This window comes from Piliocolobus tephrosceles, chromosome 11 (assembly GCF_002776525.5).
Source record: "Piliocolobus tephrosceles isolate RC106 chromosome 11, ASM277652v3, whole genome shotgun sequence".
NCBI lineage: Eukaryota > Metazoa > Chordata > Mammalia > Primates > Cercopithecidae > Piliocolobus > Piliocolobus tephrosceles.
In genome coordinates this window covers 117,232,694-117,252,356 of record NC_045444.1, presented here as the reverse complement: position 1 = coordinate 117,252,356, position 19,663 = coordinate 117,232,694, and the positions used below count along the sequence as shown (strand labels likewise).

Genomic DNA, 19,663 nt, shown 5'->3' with positions numbered 1-19,663 from the left:
GACTGGATTTTAAGAATGACACCTCCACAGAAAGCATTAAGAAATGCTTTTGTTTTGCAGTTAATAATCTTCTAGGCCAAGGATAAATGACACTCCTCTATAAATAAACTTTCTTGTTCCCAAATCCAAATAGTAACCCCTGTTTCCAGGTCTACCTTTCTGTTTAAAAGTCAGAGCACACAAATATGAAAAGTGACTGAATTTAATTAAGTCACCTGGATTACCAAAGTGAGGCTAATAATTTCCGTCATTTGCAAATGAAAGAAGACGATCAATTCTAGTGGACAGTATCATTGATGGTTCTAGTACTCTACCTTAAAAACGTGAAAGGCCTCAAACTGGATGTTGCGACTTTTGTCTCGCAGCAGGTTCATCATTAATTTGAGGTTCTCAGGTTTACTGATGTATTTTGTCATAATTGTGAAGTTGTGTCTATCTAGTAGTAGTTCACCGAGAAGCTGAGAAGACATTTAAACAATTACTCTTACATTGTTATTAAAATTTAAGGAAAAATCAAAGTTTAAAAAAATAATTTATTTCATAATCATCATTAAGTATAGCATATTAGTAGGCACTCAAAAGACGGAAGAACTGAACTGAATTACAAACTAAAAGCTATCAAGGGCCTTCTCTCTGCCACCTGAATGCCTCCTACCTTTCCCCCTGAGGAGATGAAATCTACAGGAGGCCTGACGCTGCTCTCTGCAGAGGATGTTCAAGATGTCCCCTTGGCCCTGAGTTAGAGACTCTCAGAGACTCCCCTTTAAGCGTGCATTTGTGTTAGCTCGCTAAAAAGAAACTAATCAGAAAATGGTCAAAAGCTATTGATTATTCCTGTTAACCACAAACCTTAGCTTAATTTAAAATAACTATTTTAAAATTTTATTTAGCGGGACTTTCCAGGATAAAGGGTTTTGTGTCCCAAGTTTTCCATACGTGTACCCTGCACATGCCACAGGTACCATTTTATCACAGCTAATTCAGAAAGGTTTACACAAGTGAGTATTTTTCTGCTCCTTCTTAAGTCTCCTGAAGATAATTCAGGGTTTTCTTACCGACCCTCATCATCACTAGTTATACCAATTACGCTAAAAAACATCTGTTTACTTCAGGGTTTACTAATTTCTGGAAAGTTGGTTATATCATGTAAACTCACAACTTTTAAACTGTCATTGCTTACTCTTTCCTAAAACCAGCAGTCACTTCTTCAGGTTGTCAACATGCCAACAACCTGGCCAAGGCTGAGTGTGCAGAGCCAGCAGTGGGGCTGCCCAAGCTGCGGTCCTTGAGGGCAGAGGCAGACCAGTGAAGAGCTTGGTCCTTGGCGCCAGCCTGCCTGGGTTCCAATCCTGGCTCCCTACTTCTTGTGAGCTCTGTAATCTTGGGCACATTTTATTGAACTCCTCTGTGCCTCGGTTCCATCATCTGTATAATGAGGGTGGGCAGCAGTGCCTCTATCTCAGGAGGGTGCAGTGAGAGACAAGCGTCAGTATGTGCAAAGCACACATCAGGCCTGCACCCGCAGAGATGTGAGTGAGTGAGGGCTAAGGGAAGAAAAGGTGCGAACAGCGCCGCTGAGTCTTTGCTTTAATTGCTTTTGTTGCTTCCTTTCTGTGTTTCTGGCTATGTTCTAGATACTTGAAGTTTCCAGATAACTGATCTCTGGATAAGTAACTTGTCATTATATTAAATAAAAAATAAGCTGATGTGCAAGAAAACAAATCTATTTTACTTAGGCTTTATAAGGAACTCATAGGAAGAACTCAAAAGATGAGGTTTCACATCAACGTGAATCACAAAATCTATTCTTACGGTGAGAAGCAACCAGCATCTACTCTTACAAAGACTGAAAAGTCAGTATTATGTGATTTCTAGTTTTCGTGTTCTTTTTCTATCACAGAAACCAAAGAAAATCTGACGGAAGATGACTTCAAACATGTAATTCTTTTATTTTTTTGAGATAGTCTCACTCTGTCACGCAGGCTGGAGTGCAGTGGCACAATCTTGGCTCACTGCAACCTCCACCTCCCGAGCTCAAGTGATTCTCGTGCCTCAGTCTCCCAAGTAGCTGGGAATACAGGCTTGTGCCACCACAACTGGCTAATTAATTTTTGGGGGTATTTTTAGTAGAGACAGGGTTTCACCATGTTGGCCAGGCTGGTCTCGAACTCCTGACCTCCATCCATCCACCTGCCTTGGCCTCCCAAAGTGCTGGGATTACAGGCGTGAGCTACCGTACTCAGCCCAAAGATGTAATTCTTTACTAAAAAACTTGGAGTCTTGCATAGGGAATATAAATTTCCTGGCAACATAAATATGGGAATAAATAAATGCCAATGTGGCTACAAAAAAGAGAGTATCAATTAAAATCCATCTTTAAAGTACGGCTGGTGCTGAAGCTGCTCCATGTGTTCATGGGGCACTCACAGGCCCACCGCTAACATCAACTGCAGGAACCAGCGACTTGCTTTTACATCCATTCCTAGGGGCTTGGAAATAGCGGTCTCAGCCTTTCATGCTGGTAATTCTGAATGGCAGAAGGGTCTTGAAGGCCGTTCTCCTTACTTATCCAAACAGCCCAGGAATCCAACATTTGGTCAAAGTTTATGGATTTGCCAGTAACCTCCCCAACACCCCCACTTCCTCCCACAACGGCCCCAGAAGCTACTAACCTAGGCTATCCTGTCTGGCCTTTGTGGCCTTAGAAGATACTGACTCCAGTGAACTGTGTGTATCTGTGTAACCGCTGGCAAGAGCAGCACTCCTCAGCCCTTTTGAGAATCACAGAGCAGGAGAGGCCCCAGGAACCTCCACTCTCTCACACACTGATGTCCAGGGAAGAGAAACTCCTCCCATAGCTGCCAAGAAGTTCTGTCCAAACCCCCAAAGATGAAAGGATAGCAAATGATCCTCTAGCCAGGGGAGGTGGGGAAAAGAATCATGAGGGATCCCTAACACTAGATGAAGAGGATGGCTGGGCCCAAGCAACAGCAATGAATGGAAAGCAAGGGGCCTGGTTGGATAGTGCCCGTTCCCCAGCTGTGGCTGTCACGGATGCCCTGCTGTAGGAATTACAGCCTTACACGGAAAGAACGAATATGCTGGTCTGAAAGAAAGTGCTGATTGAAAATGCGGATGCTGGAGTGTTCCTATCAAAGGACACAAAGTATTCCAGATGCTGCTGGTGTCCTTTAGTCTTTCCACAGAAAGATAAGGTCTTCAAGGGAGATTTCCCCACGGTAGGAAGGGGATGACTGGAATCTTGGTCATTATTGGTCCAGACACCTATGAGGGGAAGAACTCTGGGCAGTGTCAAATTTTAAATGGACCTGGCAAAAAACTGAATGGAATTATGATTTTTCCCCTCAAATCCTTTGTGATTTCGTCTCTAGTTCCTGTTGGGACTGCTTACTGACAGAATGGAGGGTATGCAGTTAGTAACTGCTGTAAGAATTTTCTTCAGCAGGGGTCAGCAAACTATCAAGGGCCAAACAGTGAATATTTTAGACTTTGCAGGCCATAGGGTCTCTGGGGCATCTATTTAATTCTGCTGCTGAAGCTCAATATAGCCACAGACAATATGTAAATAAATAAGCATGTCTTTATTCCAGGCTGGATTTAGCCCATGGGTTGTATAGTTTGCCAACCCTTGTTCTAGAGTTTAAATCTTAAATTTAACATTCTAAACTTGCAAAGGATATCCTGTTTTGATACAAAGCAGCCAAGCCTTGGTCCACAGCCTCACACGCACATCGTCTCCCTCCACCCTCACACACCTGCCTGTGACACCCAGGCCACGGCCTAGGAGCACAGCACCTGGGTGCCTTCATCTAGCTGGTATGACTACGGCCCAAAATCTCAAAGAAGGCACTGCTAGGAGATGAAGTCTTCTTCAAACTCCCGTTTATTCCCTTTCCGTGTCTCCACCTTATTCGGAAGCTGGAATGTGCTCCACATGGACCACTGTCCAATTCCATTCCTTTCCGCAAAAATCTTGACCCTCGGCAAAGGTATTTATTTCCCCCAAAGGTCTATGACCCATCCTGCACATCTCCCTTTCCCCACATCCACATTTCAAACACAAGGTACAGAGAAATAAGCTATACAAAATGGTATGTCATACCTTCAGTGACTGTCTTTTTGTCACGTAATTTTCTGAATGAAGTAACTTCTCATATTCACTGAAAAACTAAGATAAGAAAACATGTATCAGGGTTATTGCAAGAAATAAAAAGACTGGTAGGTAACACTGTAAATTAGCTTAAGGACACACTTCTCACACCATGAAGGCCAACGGCTGCCCTGGCTTCCCTGCCCTTCTCTTTCATGTCTTCCTCTGCCATGTTTGCTCTAAGACCCTCAGGTGATCCCACCAATCCCCTCCATGAAGAGGACTTCTGGTACTGAGCCCCTTCCCAGTTCCAGCCAGGCCCACAGAGAGAGCTGAAATCCAGGCCTCTCTGTCACCCCAAGCTCCCTATGCAAAAAACCTAACTTCCTTACCCTCACACTTCCGCTTGTTGAGTCTGCTCTCCTATCTTCATGTCAAATTGAAAAACTTGTATTTTATATAAACAAGAACTCAATTTGTTTAAAGCACAACCATAAAGAGAAGAGTTACCTGCTCTTTCAATGTATCAGGCAAAGAGAGAAAATAATTCAGAATAGAAATTAAGGGAAGAGAAATTCAGCATTGTGTTAACCAGGGCAACACTGAAGGTGGGGCTTAGGCTCAGACCCGGCGGATGGGAGGGATTTTACTCGGAAATGGAGGGGAGAACAGATTCCAGGCAGATAAAAAAGGAAGGGCATAGCATGAATGAAGCCCTGGGGAGAACAAAATGCCGCAAATTTAAGAACTGATAGGTCCACTAGATCTTCCAAACAGTGGCCACTGGCAAGAGTGGCACTGCTGGAATGGTGAGGGCTAGAAGCCCATTAAAGCAGAGAGTTAGAAAACCAAAATGACGGGAACTCGGGGGCCAAGGCTATCCTTCAAAAAACACAGTAGACAAGGCCAGCTAGCTTTAAGATTTTATTTTTTGCCTGTCTGTTCAAACCACAAATAGGTTTAAAACATCCTAAAAGTCTGCAGCATTAGTATGACTGTTGGATCTTGGTGCCTTCCTGAGACTTTCCTTTGGTCATGGCGAGTGCCAGGGGATGCCTGCTTTGTCATCTGTCCAAGAGACAGATGTCTGGTGTCCATGCTTTATGATGGGTCCTTATTAGCCATACACCTGTGGTCTAGAGCAGGCGACAGCAAACTATGGCCTGCTGCCTGTTTGTGGAAAGTTTTTCTGGAACACATCCATCCTCATTTGTTTACTGAACATGAATTCATTGAAAAGTTTATGTATTATTTGCAGCTGCTTTCACAGAACAACAGACAGGAGAGTCAACAGAGACCACATGGCTTACAAAGCCTCAAAAATTTGCTTTCTGGCCTTCTTGGTTTAGAGCTAACACAGAATTATACATTATTTCTTTTGCCTACCTCTTGGCAGAGGTGAGCTGGCCATCTATTCAATAAGTATTTGAGTTAGATTTCTCTCTTTTCAGAAAGAGCTGTTAACTCTACCTTCTCAAATGATGATCAAATTGATGACCAAAACACTGGACCTGCTTTTAAATCAGTAACAAAATAGACACATCTCAAATTCTTGATAGAAAATGCAAGTCGATTTTCTGCTGCATCTTTGGATAAGCTTGGCTGCAAGAAATTTTTCATGGAGAACTGCCTGAAGAGTATGTATGTGGCCCCTGTTTCCTTCAGATTATGTTAGTTTTTTCCCTCTGAATTAGGACAGACAAAGGATAAGTAACAAATCTAGATACCTGTCCTCCCACCCACTTCTGGGTTCCTCAAAGACTTGCTTTCAGGGAACTGCATCAGGATTGAGCATTTTCTTTACTGCAATGCCATGGCAATGACAGTCCACTACATGACACTGTAACTTGACTCTCCTTTAAGAATGCCAAGGAGAGAAATCTGTTTCAGGTCCCAGTGCTAGGAAAGCTATGTTTCTTTTGAGCAGCCAGCATATATTTTACTCTACAAATACTGTCATCTTTTAATTGCTTTTATTTCTTTCTACGCTTTGGTTATTAGAAACCTCAGAGCCAAACCGTACCCGAATTTAGAGCATGCATTTTGGTGTAATAACCTCACCTGTGGCTTTACATTACCCACATCCCCCACGGTTTGTCCCTCTGTAAGATCTGATTGCTTTCTATATATTTATTAATTGCCTCACATATATTTTTCTAAAATCCTGCTAACTGATGCCATCTATTAACAACATGTAGGAAGCTATTTTACTGCACGATTAAATAGATTTCACTGTAGCAAATGTCTTGGAAATTAGCTGGTCTGTATCTCTGGTAGGCCTTAAATTACTAGTATGTTAAAAAATCTTTGTGGTGATGATAATGAGCTAACCTTTACTAAATGCTTCCTGTGTTCCAGGCACTATGCCATGCATGTCACATATGCATTCTTATCTAATCCTCATGATGATCCCAGTAGACAGGTACTATGAAGAACCTTCTTCAGGGTGGAAGACCCTGAAGGCACAGAGGGTGCATGAAGGCAGTTGCTGAAGTCTTACTAGCCCATGGTAGGGCTGAGACTTGCAGCCAGAATCCAGGCAGTCCAAGGCTCAAGTCCATGCTTCTGTCTACTGTAAAAAACACCCTGATGATGACAGGGCTGCCATTTTAAAGCAATGAACATACAAGAAGAAACACACCCATATTGAAATATACATGAGCTGAAATAAAAATAAAGGACCAGCAATTTTTAAGCCATTTATGAGGCTACTTATGAAGGACTTGTGTGATCAGTGTTGTGTTATGTTCTTACTGGGAGTGGAGGGCAGGGGGAAAAGACAGGAAAAAAAAAAAAACCACAAAAGAATGAGAAAGCATAGATTTTTGCCTCTAAGAATCTCATAATGTATTTGAACAGCAAAGTGAATAATGAAGTATTAATAATACTTAGGATTTCAAAAATTTAAATCAGAAGCAAAATTAAAATCTAAACCAAATCTTGCAGGATAGATAGGAATTTTAAGTGGACTCTCATTCTTCCAACCTCTCTAAGGGCACCTGTCAGAATCTTCGGCGATGTGTAGTTAAACCAGTACATCACAACAGTGCTTGTGGGTATTGCGGAAGATCCTCCCGAGGCTGGCAGAACTGGCAGTAGTGGAAGACATCATTTCACACGACAGTCCTAGAGGCAGTTGTGGGGGTCTAGGGAAATCAAGCTATCAAGCACTCTGGAAATCACTGACAAATCTCTGGGGGATACTATTACCAGGAACATCTGACATTGACTCAGTGCTGGAAGGGACCTTACCGACAAGCTAGTCCAATGTCCTCATTTTACAATAAGGACGGACTTCTAAGTCCCCAAGCGGTTAACTGCCTTGGCCATGGCCACAAAGGAGTGAGCAGTAGAGCAGGAGCAGAGCCGGGCTCCCGTCCCCTCTGGCCAGTGCTGCTCTCATCCTATCAGCTGCTGCCTCCCTCTCTCTCTATTTGTATGCAGCAGAAATGTGGGGCAACTGATGGAAAAGGAAGGAAAAGTTAAAAAGTCAGATAATGTTCCCACTATCTTTACTATCATTTTAGCAGCAAAATGCTTTCTTTTCCTCTTTTAAAGCAATAAAAGCTTCAAAGGGCAGTATGTCAATCAAAAATGTCTACTTCTGACCAAGTAATATTCTACAAGCTGTTTAAGAAGAGAAATAACTACAGTACCATTTATAAACATTACATATGCAAAATAAATATTCTAGTACAAAAACCTAATTTAAGTCTTTCTGGTAACAAGTTACAATTTATTATTTAAAAATAATATTTCATATACTTACTCTATCATAATGCTGTTCCAAAAATTCTGCACTGAGCAATTTATGTCTTGTAAGTAAATCCTAAAAAAAGAAATAAAAATTTTTTATAGTTGTTTTCCAAGTTTTCAAGAAAGAGAATCCTAAAACATTCCACACCATTTTACCTAATAAAAACTGTTGTTAAAAATCACCATACTTAACATTTCAGCATGAATTGTATTAAAAACGTTGATTCTATAAGAGCAAACTAAAATCATTAATTATTTGGAACTGCAATTTTAGTGATTATGATGAGTCATGGATCTATAGCTCTTAGAAGGAAAAAATGATAAAGGCAATGGAAATATAAGCTAAAGAAAAAGAATAAGGAATTGTAGTTAAATTAAAGTTAACACTCCCCAAGTGGGCTGGTTATTTAAAAACAAACACAAAAACAAAGCTAACAGTAGTGGTAAAGTATCAAACAATTCCACGCCCACTTAGCACTCCTAGTGGAGAAAGAGGAAATGTCTTCTATTAGAAAAAGGATTAGAGGCTCTATTTTCTTCCTCCTAAGTTCAATCACATTCAGGTTCATAGCTAATGCAAAGTTTTTAGAGGCAGAATGTGTTTTAGGTAAGCAGAATGTTGGCATGATAATGTAGAATTAACAATGACTGTGAACCTCCAGTCTGATTTTGTATTACCATGAAATAGAACCCTATGCCTCACTCTACAGCTTTCCCAAGGAACAATCATTCAGAAATATTTACTATGTGCCAGGTAAAATTCTAGGTGCTAGCGCTTCAAAGACAAAAAATATGATCCCTGCCTTCCAGGACCTAGACGTTAGCAAAGGACTAGCCTTGGTCTCACTGGGTGGGAAAGAGAATGGGAACAAGTGACAGCAGGAAGGCCTGGCTAGTAGCTGGTAAACTAATGGATCAAGGTCCTTCCTACCACTGCTACAGATAGTGTCAATCATCGCCTTTCTCCCAACTAACTTTCCTAGTTTTTGTTCCTGTTTATGTTTGAAGGTTGCCCAAGTTACTACAAAGAACTAGTGTTTCCTGAAGTATGCTGAAATGAAACATTGGTTCTGAGAAATGCTTTTAAGAAATGCCCCACGGTCAAGAAAACGAGGGAAGTGCCATAGCTCACTCCAGATGTCAGGTCCCAGACTCCACAGGGAGCTCTTTTGTCACCTACTTTCTGTGAAAGTCCTTCCCGAAAGGGCCTCTGTACAGGCTTTCCCCACTGCCTGGTTACCTACTGTTCATCCTTCGGCCCTCGATTCCTCTTGATTGGTCACCAGCATGAAAGCACCAGACATAGCTGTGACTTTACACTGGTTTGTGGGATTACTTGCTTCAAGTCTCTCTTATACGACACTGTAAGTTCCGTAAATACCAGGATCATGTCTGTTTTTATTAATCTTTGAATCTCCAGCACCTATGCAGTGCCCAGCGCATAGTAAGAGCTTAATATTTAATAAATCAACAAATGAACCGATAAAATCAGGGAACATGTCTGGAAAAACATCACATTCAGCAATCTTCAAAGTATGCTTTTGAGAAGGTTTCTAACCCCACCCCAAAGATTTACAGTTGTTCAAACTGCTGGATAGGGTATGTGTTGTATTTCCTGATTATCACAGGGATGCCCAGGAAGGACCTACCCAATTTTTCCCAAATCCTCCTTGAGGATTCAACAGGACATATTAGAAAACGTGGGGTTTATTCTGAGTACCCTTGAGTTTGGCAAGAAGTGTTACAATGTTTCCCCTCCAGGTAAAGAAGAGGAAAGTGGTAAGAAAATTTCTATTATCTTCCTACTGTGGTCCATGGGGTCACAGATGCAAAGGAGAGAGGAACATGAGGAGAATGTATCAAGTATGGACAGCACCATTTAACATGCTATTGCGGTGTGTTTATGGCTGGTGTCCTGCTTGTGGAGGTGCCACAAGGCAATGCCTGTCTGTAGGGTTCACTGCTGAATCTCCCACACCTAAAGAATAGTGCGCCTGGCTGAGGTGGGTGGATCACCTGAGGTCAGGAGTTCGAGACCAGCCTAACATGGTGAAATCCCATCTCTACTAAATACAAAAACGTAGCTGGGTGTGGTGGTGCATGCCTGTAATCCCAGTTACTCAGGAGGCTGAGGCAGGAAAATCGCTTGAATCCAGGAGGCAGAAGCTGCAGTGAGCCGAGATCACACCACTGCACTCCAGCCTGGGCAACAAGAGTGAAACTTTCATCTCAAATAACATGACATGACATAACATAACCATAAGTGCCTGGCACAGAGCAGGCACTGACAATCTTGGTGAATAACAAATGAGTATGTTAACTTAGGAATTCATGTGTCAGGATCCCTGTCAGACAGTGTTGCTTCTACCTTTTTGCGACTAAATCGTTCTGGAGGCCAGTGTGAGGAAGTACAGCAGAAGGAACCTGCTGCTCACTGTTCTGTCATAACATAATGAAGAGAATGCCAAGCAGGAGGGTCCTGAGAGACACTGGCTCTCAACTGGGGTTGGATTCTTAGGAACAGGTAGGAAGACAGTATCTACTCTATAAAGCAAAGGCCCTCTAGGTGTTATTAGTTGCACAACACATTTTTACCGAAGCAAGTATTCACTCTGCAAGGTATCTCAAAAGGAGCCAGAGGCTCACAGATGGGCCATGCAAAGGGGGACCTCTACCATCTTCCCATGTAGGGGAGATTCTATGTGTTATCACCTGGAAACTCAGGAAACTGCTGCCAACCAGAAATCAAATCTCAATGGCTTTGGGGTAGGAGACACTGCAAGGGGCACTCAGAGTCTGCCCAAGCAGCAGTTGGACCCAGTACGTAACAGGATGAAAACCCTTTGTTAAAAAGGGTCATTCAAAGGCTTGGGGAGGCGGTTGGGGGGGTAAAACACTAGTAGGAAAAGAGCAACTGTTAAGAGCCAGCCAGCACAGAGAAAAAGGTGAATACTAAGCTGGGAAAAGGAGGAGATGAGGACAATCAGCAGTGCCTCTATTTACCGCGAGATGAGAAGGAACCTTAGCCTAGTGACTGCAGCCAAAAACTTTGGACAGCTCAAACTGGTGTGAGTGTGGGTGGGAGGGGCTGTGTGTAGACCAACAGAATAGAACATAATGGGCAAAGGGCATGCAGACCTGCAAAGTTTAGGGTGCATGTGACCCCAGAACAGCAGAGTTGCAAGGTCAGTCAGCAGAGGTAAGAATAAAAGGATTCCTGATCTTCCATCTATCTGAATTCCAGTCTATGCCAGACCCTTGTATAATGGAAGAAAGACTATGGATCATTTCCCAAGTCCAGCAGACTGAGCAGCCAACTTTTAGGGTGGGCTGAATTTAAAAGCTTCCTAAAAGCTTGAGTTTGGGCCGAAACATCATGTGACTAAGACAGCCCTGGGATCCTTGAAGAAATTCTGCTAATCCAGGGGGCTTATTTTCACATTCATCTTGGCAAACCATTTGGCCCCATTTCCTACTTGATGTTTGATTATGTCTAAGGACAAGGAACTCAATTCTCCCAGGTGTGTGGTTCACCGCTGGAGCTCTTACAGTGAGAGAGTTCTTCCTGTGCTAGGGTCAGACCTATCCCCAAGGACTTTCCAGGAACCATCAGAGCCGACAGATGCATGTTTTGTCCATTTCCTATGGGACCCCACTTCAAATACAAGTAGTGCTCTCATGGCAGGTCCCTACCGAGTCTTCTCTTCTCCAGGCTAAATACGTCCAGTTCCTTTAACCACTCCTCGAATGACAGGGTTCTGAGTCCCCCTCACCATCTACTGTCTTCTGAAAGTCATCTATTTGTCTATGTGCCTCTTAAAGTGTAGCGCCTGGAATGGAACACATTTATGTGTTGTTACCTGATAAGCTCATACCGGAGTGAGACTATCAGTTAGCTCCTTAGGTTACATACTACCTGGTCACATGGAGCTCTGGGGGACACATTATCGTACTGCTTAATTGTATTGGAGGTATTCAAAATTGTTTACTCAAAGTGGGCTCTGGTAGCCTGCCTGCCTGGGTCCAAAGTCTGACTTCCCCATTTATTGTCTGATTTCAGTCAAAATCTCTAGGCTTCACTTTCCTCATCTGTAAAGTCAGTAATAACAACACTTCCTTCCTAGGGTTGAGTATGATATGAAATTATCTACATTCTAGTAATTATTATACTGAGTATCTCATTTCATATTAACTATTGTTATTCCTCCATTCCATATTTTATACAGTTGAATCAAGTGGAAGACCTCAGTTATCTGCATTTAACTTCATCCTGCTATATTCTGGTCTGTCTGACCTTTCTAAGTTTTGGGATCCTCTGTTATCTGCTGTCCTTACCTTCATGGCTAACATCTACACATTTGATAAGTATGCCTCGTCACCCTTTATTTCAGTCACTAATAAAAACGTTCAGCTGGGTGGGGAAAGCCCTGTGGAAATTCACTAGAAGTTTCTCTGCAGGGTGACGGCAATTTACTTGCCAGTAGTGTATAACATACAACTGGTTGTGAATCACTATACTGAAACTCCATCTAGCTCAGCTTTTTTACTGTTTCCATGAAAACAGATTTGTAGAATTATACAACATCTAGCATATCCTTTATTGTGATGAAGGAGTAATTCTAACAGCTAATGTTTATTGCACAGACACTGTGTGAAGGCGTAACAACTGATATGATGATATGGTCATGTTATTACCTGCATCTGAACAGATGAAGAGATTGGAGGTTAAATCAGCAGCAGAGCTGGTGTGAACCCAGGCAGCCACGCCCTTTTACTCCCCCAATCCACCAGTACCTATGAGATCAATATGACTGAACTTCCACTTAGTGAATCCACGATGGCCGTGGGTAGTTTCCAAAATGCTCAGAAGCCATCTTTTTTTTTTGATTATACTTTAAGTTCTAGGGTACATGTGCACAACTCGCAGGTTTGTTACATATGTATACATGTGTCATGTTGGTTTGCTGCACCCATTAACTCATCATTTACGTTAGGTATTTCTCCTAATGCCCCACCCCACGACAGGCCCTGGTGTGTGATGTTCCCCGCCTTGTGTCCAAGGGTTCTCATTGTTCAATTTGCACCTGTGAGTGAGAACACGTGGTGTTTGGTTTTCTGTCCTTGCGATCAAGCTTTATCCATGTCGCTACAAAGGACACGAACGCATCCTTTTTTATGGCTGCATAGTATTCCATGGTGTATATGTGCCACATTTTGTTAATCCAGTCTATCACTGGTGGACATTTGGGTTGGTTCCAAGTCTTTGCTATTGTGAAGAGTGCCACAATAAACATACATGTGCATGTATCTTTATAATAGCATGATTTATAATCCCTTGGGTATATACCCAGTAATGGGATCACTGGGTCAAATGGTACTTCTATTTCTAGAGCCTTGAGGAATCGCCACACTGTCTTCCACAATGGCTGAACTAGTTTACACTCCCACCAACAGTGTAAAAGTGTTCCTATTTTGCCACATCCTCTCCAGTACCTGTGGTTTCCTGACTTTTTAATGACTGCCTAACTGGTGTGAGATGGCATCTCACTGTGGTTTTGGTTTGCATTTCTCTGATGACCAGAGATGAGCATTTTTTCATGTGTCTGTTGGCTGCACAAATGTCTTCTTTTGAAAAGTGTCTGTTCATATCATTTGCCCACTTTTTGATGGGGTTGATTTTTTTCTTGTAAATGTGTTTAAGTTCTTTGCAGATCCTGGATATTAGCCTTTTGTCAAATGGATAGATTGCAAACATTTTCTCCCATTCTGTAGGTTGCCTGTTCACTCTGATGGTAGTTTCTTTTACTGTGCAGAAGCTCTTTAGTTTAATTAGATCCTATTTGTCTATTTTGGCTTTTGTTGCCATTGTTTTTGGTGTTTTAGTCATGAAGTCCTTGCCCATGCCTATGTCCTGAATGGTATTGCCTAGGTTGTCTTCTAGGGTTTTTATGGTTTTAGGTCTAACATTTAAGTCTTTAATCCATCTTGAATTAATTTTTGTATGAAGTGTAAGGAAGTGATCCAGTTTCTGCTTTCTACACATGGCTAGCCAGTTTTCCCAGCACCATTTATTAAATAGGGAATCCTTTCCCCCATTTCTTGTTTTTGTCAGGTTTGTCAAAGATCAGATGGTTGTAGGTGTGTGGTATTATTTGAGGCCTCTGCTCTGTTCCACTGGTCTATATCTCTGTTTTGGTATCAGTGCCATGCTGTTTTGGTTACTGCAGCCTTGTAGTATAGTTTGAAGTCAGGTAGCATGATGTCTCCAACTTTGTTCTTTGGGCTTAGGATTGTCTTGGCAATGCAGGCTCTTTTTTGGTTCCATATGAACTTTAAAGTAGTTTTTTCCAATTCTGTGAAGAAAGTCATTGGCAGCTTCAGGGATGGCAGTGAATCGATAAATTACCTTGGGCAGTATGGCCATTTTCATGATATTCATTTTTCCTATCCATGAGCATGGAATGTTCTTCCTTTTGTGTCCTCTTTTATTTCATTGAGCAGTGGTTTGTAGTTCTCCTTAAAGAGGTCCTTCACATCCCTTTAAGTTGAATTCTTAGGTATTTTATTCTCTTTGTAGCAATTGTGAATGGGAGTTCCATTGGCTGTTTGCCACTGGTGTATAAGAATGCTTGTGATTTCTGCACATTGATTTTGTATCCTGAGACTCTGATGAAGTTGCTTATCAGCTTAAGGAGATTTTGGGCTGAGACAATGGGGTTTTCTAAATATGTCATCTGCAAACAGGGACAATTTGACTTCCTCTTTTCCTAACTGAATATCCTTTCTTTCTTTCTCTTGCCTGATTGCCCTGGCCAGAACTTCCAACACTATGTTGAATAGAAGTGGTGAAAGCGAGCATCCCTGTCTTGTGCCACTTTTCAAAGGAAATGCTTCCAGTTTTTGCCCATTCAGTATGATACTGGCTGTGGGTTTGTCATAAATAGCTCTTATTATTTTGGGATACATTCCATCAATACCTACTTTATTGAGGGTTTTTAGCATGAAAGGCTGTTGAATTTTGTCAAAGGTCTTTTCTGCATCTATTGAGATAATCATGTGTTTTTTGTCTTTGGTTCTGTTTATGTGATGGATTACGTTTATTGATTTGCGTATGTTGAACCAGCCTTCCATCCCAGGGATGAAGCCAACTCGATCTTGGTGGATAAGCTTTTTGATGTGTTGCTGGATTCAGTTTGCCAGTATTTCATTGAGAATTTTTGCAATGTTCATGAGGGATATTGGTCTAAAATTCTCTTTTTCTGTTATGTCTCTACCAGGCTTTGGTATCAGGTGGCCTCATAAAATGAGTTAGGGAAGATTCCCTCTTTTTCTATTGATAGGACAGTTTCAGAAGGAACGGTATCAGCTCCTCTTTGTACCTCTGGTAAAATTCGGCTGTGAATCCATCTGGTCCTGAACTTTTTTGGTTGATAGGCTATTAATTATTGCCTCAATTTCAGAGCCTGTTATTGGTCTATTCAGTGATTCAACTTCTTCCTGGTTTAGTGTTGGGAGGGTGTATGTGTCCAGGAATTTATCCATTTCTTCTAGATTTTCTAGTTTATTTGTGTAGAGGTGTTTATAGTATTCTCTGATGGTAGTTTGTATTTCTGTGCGATCAGTGGTGATCTCCCCGTTATCTTTTTTATTGTGTTTATTTGATTCTTCTCTCTTTTCTTATTAGTCTTGCTAGCGGTCTATCCATTTTGTTGATCTTTTCAAAAAACCAGCTCCTGGATTCACTGATTTTTTGAAGGGTTTTCTGTGTCTCTATCTCCTTCAATTCTGCTGTGATCTTAGTTATTTCTTGCCTTCTGCTAGCTTTTGAATGTGTTTGCTCTTGCTTCTTTAGTTCTTTTAATTGTGATGTTACAGTGTCAATTTTAGATCTTTCCTGCTTTCTCTTGTGGGCATTTAGTGCTATAAATTTCCCTCTACACACTGCTTTAAATGTGTCCCAGAGATTCTGGTACGTTGTGTCTTTGTTCTCATTGGTTTCAAAGAACATCTTTATTTCTGCCTTCATTTTGTTATTTACCCAGCAGTCATTCAGGAGCAGGCTGTTCAGTTTCCATGTAGTTGTGCGGTTTTGAGTGGCAGAAACCATCTCTTTAGAAATACTTTCTAGAACGTTATACGGGCGCAGTTTGGGGAAGCTACCTTCTTTTATTCTAGAACATCGGAAACATATTTTTGGCTTTCTAATGCCCCTCCCCATCTCCTTAATTCCTCAAAAAAGAAAAAAAAAATCAACAAATATTTGGCCATCTGGTTTACTGAGTATCCATTTATTCAAGCTATGAGTTTTGGACGTATTTAGAGCATTTTTTTTTTTTTTTTTTTTTTTTTTTAACGGAGTCTCACTCTGTCACGCAGGGTGGAATGCAGTGGTGTGATCTCGACTCACTGCAACCTCTGCCTCCCGGGCTCAAGGGATTCTTATGCCTCAGCCTCCTGACTAGCTGAGACTATAGGCACACGCCACCACAACTAATTTTTGTATTTTTAGTAGAGATGGGGTTTCATCATGTTGGCCAGGCTGGTCTTGAACTCCTGACCTCAGGTGATCCGCCCACCTCAGCCTCCCAAAGTGCTGGCATTACAGGTGTGAGCCACCGTGCCTGGCCTAGAGCAGTTTTAATTTCCTTTTAAGACTCAGCACCTGTTCCAGAGCTATGGACGAGCCACATGTGTTTGGAAATTTTTGTGTATAGAGCATGTTTCCCGGGAGTGCGCTCTTGCCACATTCTCAAAGGAAAGCATGAACCATAGATCTATTCTTCTTTTCCATTATAAAAATATTCTCTGCAAAGAGGAGACTAGCAGCAAGGCAGGAGAGGAGCAGCTCCGTGTCCCTCGTCAGCGTCTCTGGTGTACAGCTGTGAGGCTGTTCCTGCTGGTCTTCCTTTCTTCCCTGACTGGAGTTTCTTTCAGGGAGGAGTAGGAAGGTGATTTTCACCTGTCTGCTAGTTTAGCCACCCTGAGATTACAATGGGAGGTCTGTCCTCTCTTTCATGTGATATGTTGGCTGTAGACTCTGCTTAATTTTGTTTCTTGGAGAACCCTCTTTTTGGGGGCCTCTCCTCTCAGCTCCTTCCTTTCCATGCAATCAAGAGCACCTGAGATGCATAGTCCAGGCTGGCTCCCCAGTGCTCTCTCTTCCAGAGCTCACCCTTAAGACACTACCTTGTTTTATGAAGCTTCCTCTTTATCAAGTAGGGGCGACCCGCCTGGCTGCCCAGTCTCCCTCTCTGGCCACCATGACCTGAGAGGGCTGCTTTACCCATAGTGATCCCTCACTGCCATTTTCTCCTTGGTGAGAATTATCAAAAGAAGTAGCCCTAACTGAAATGAAATTATCAGCCAGGCCAGACAAGACTCACTGCAAATCCCATTTCCAGCATGTAGTCAGCACATCTCTCTCACCTCTGAGCCACCTTTGCCATCTGTGCCAGAAGCATGTCATTCACATCCTGACAGGGTCAGGCATCTTGCTGCATTCTCCCACACCACTGCCGCTCAATCCTCTTCCCTCACTTTCATGTGCCCAGAGTGCTGCCACCCTCAGGCTCCTGGCTGTCCTTCCACACAGGGGTATCTCTCCTTGACACATGGTGCTGCTACACTGCCCTTCATGGTGGGTCTGCTGCTTCTGAATGAGGCATAACCTTCCACTGATGCATTATAAGCATGAGTCCTAGCCCACCAACTGTGGTGACACCTAAGACACCATAGTGACCACTCTATGTTATAATCTCAAATTCATTTTGTTTTGCTTTGTAGACTTACATACAAGTATCTGGGGCCTCACCTGAGGCTCTGGACTCCCTCTTTTAAGAGTTTTGGGAAATAAATTCCTGGGGACCTCTCACACTATGACCTGATTCTCATTCAATAAATCCCTGGGGACCTCTCATACTATCACCTGATTCTCATTCAAGGTAAAATCCTAATGATCAGGTCCCCAGGTTTCATCCTATCTTTAGGGCATTCATTCACTGAGGTGGGACATATTTCACCCAGAGACCAAAGTGTGTTCTCATTACTTCAGGGGCTCTTCAAAATCATGAAACTGAACCCTCCAAGAAAGGTGGCCACTTCTCACTGTAATAGTGTTCATGGTTTCTGAGCATGGTTGTCTGCATATCAGTATGCTAAATACTGGTGGGTGTGTGTGTGCGTGTGTGTGTATATTCTTTGGTGTATGTATATATACACACATACATATATATATATATGTATTTTTGTTGTTGTTGTTTTCGAGATGGAGTTTCACTGTTGTTGCTCAGGCAGGGGTGCAATGGCGTGATTCTTGGCTCACCACAACCTCCGCCTCCCGGTTTCAAGTGATTCTCCTGCCTCAGCCTCCCGAGTAGCTGGGGTTATAGACATGCGATACCACGCCCGGCTAATTTTGTATTCTTAGTAGAGATGGGGTTTCTCCATGTTGGTCAGACTGGTCTCGAACTCCTGACCTCAGGTGATCCCCCCGCCTCAGGCTCCTAAAGTACTGGGATTACAGGCATGACCCACTGCGCCTGGCAAGTACTGGTTTATATTAAAATAGCTCTAAATATTTACTCATAAGGTTAGGCAACTTATATAAGGGAATGTAATCTACAAAGGCTTGCTCTCATTGTAAAAGACTCCTGTTTTATTCATAGATTGTAAACAGCACAGAACCTTGTAACTCAAAACAAGAATCTACACGTTGTACAGTGCTATCACATCATGTGTGTATTTAATTTATACAAATATACACCAAGGGAGGAAAGGCAGATGGGGGAGCAGGGAATATACATTATGATTTGAATAGTGTAGGTGATTCTGTCCATGTACTACATTTAATAGACATGATCCAGTGTGAGCAGGAGATGGGAGAGGTGAATCCACTGTTTCCTCAGGCCTATCTACAATGTATCTCTGTCCTGAATGTGGTCCTAATATTTCATGAAATGTATATTCCAAATTAACATAAACCTGAACAGAAGCCAACTACTTCATCTGGTGCTTAACCAAAGAAACTGCTACACAATGTTCCAACACAGGAGAAAATCTGGTTGTTACATATGCTGTACAGTATATCATACTTAATTATAATTTAACAGCAAAGTAAAATGTTGACCACACAGGACTTTTGTCTTTTAGATATATTTTAGGATCCAACTTTTCCACCCTTTTAAAGCTGTGACTTTACTGCATATACCTCTATCACACAGACACATATAAAATGTATCTTTCTCTTCCCACTAGAGGGCAGCCACGTGTAGCTTTAGGAAGGCAACAAAGGTTTAGAAAAACAGCACACCTGTTAATCTGACTTTCAAGCATATTTAGAATTCTACAGTTTTTATGTTACCTTGAATGTGGCAAATGCATCTGAAGCTATGTCAAATGTTGACATTTCGACATATCTGAAGAAATCATAAAACTGTTCCGACCACAAAATGATTTTTGCAAGTGGTTCATGTCTGATGCATTCTCTTAACATTATTCCACAATTTAGAGCTATTTCTGGAGATTCATACCTGCAAAAACAAAAAACCAAACACAAAAACCAAACATGATTGCTCTTTCAAAACTCCAACACTGAACAGTTCAAACTTTTAGGGCAGAAAGTTTTCGGACATGTATCCTAACTAAATGACCATCGCAGATTACAGAAGGTATTTCTGTAGAGCATGTGCTCAGGTAAACTAACTCCAGAGTGGAAACACACACTAGTTGGTGATGACCGCCTTAAACCAAAGAAAAAAAGCCATACGAGTGACTGTGTGACTAAAGGTTCATTACTTA

At 42.0% G+C, this 19,663-nt stretch overlaps 1 protein-coding gene across 2 annotated transcripts in view; it reads right to left on the bottom strand.

Moving 5' to 3' along the window:
- Positions 1-19,663, bottom strand: part of CAB39 (calcium binding protein 39) — a 109,705-nt gene that overhangs the window by 2,848 nt on the left and 87,194 nt on the right. For both annotated transcript variants that reach the window (XM_023193899.2, XM_023193900.3), the window contains exons 5-8: positions 19,227-19,395; positions 7,881-7,940; positions 4,124-4,189; positions 315-458 (exon numbers count right to left, since the gene is read on the bottom strand). In XM_023193899.2, the coding sequence (XP_023049667.1) occupies positions 315-458; positions 4,124-4,189; positions 7,881-7,940; positions 19,227-19,395 (439 nt within the window). The remainder of the gene's footprint in view (positions 1-314; positions 459-4,123; positions 4,190-7,880; positions 7,941-19,226; positions 19,396-19,663) is intronic.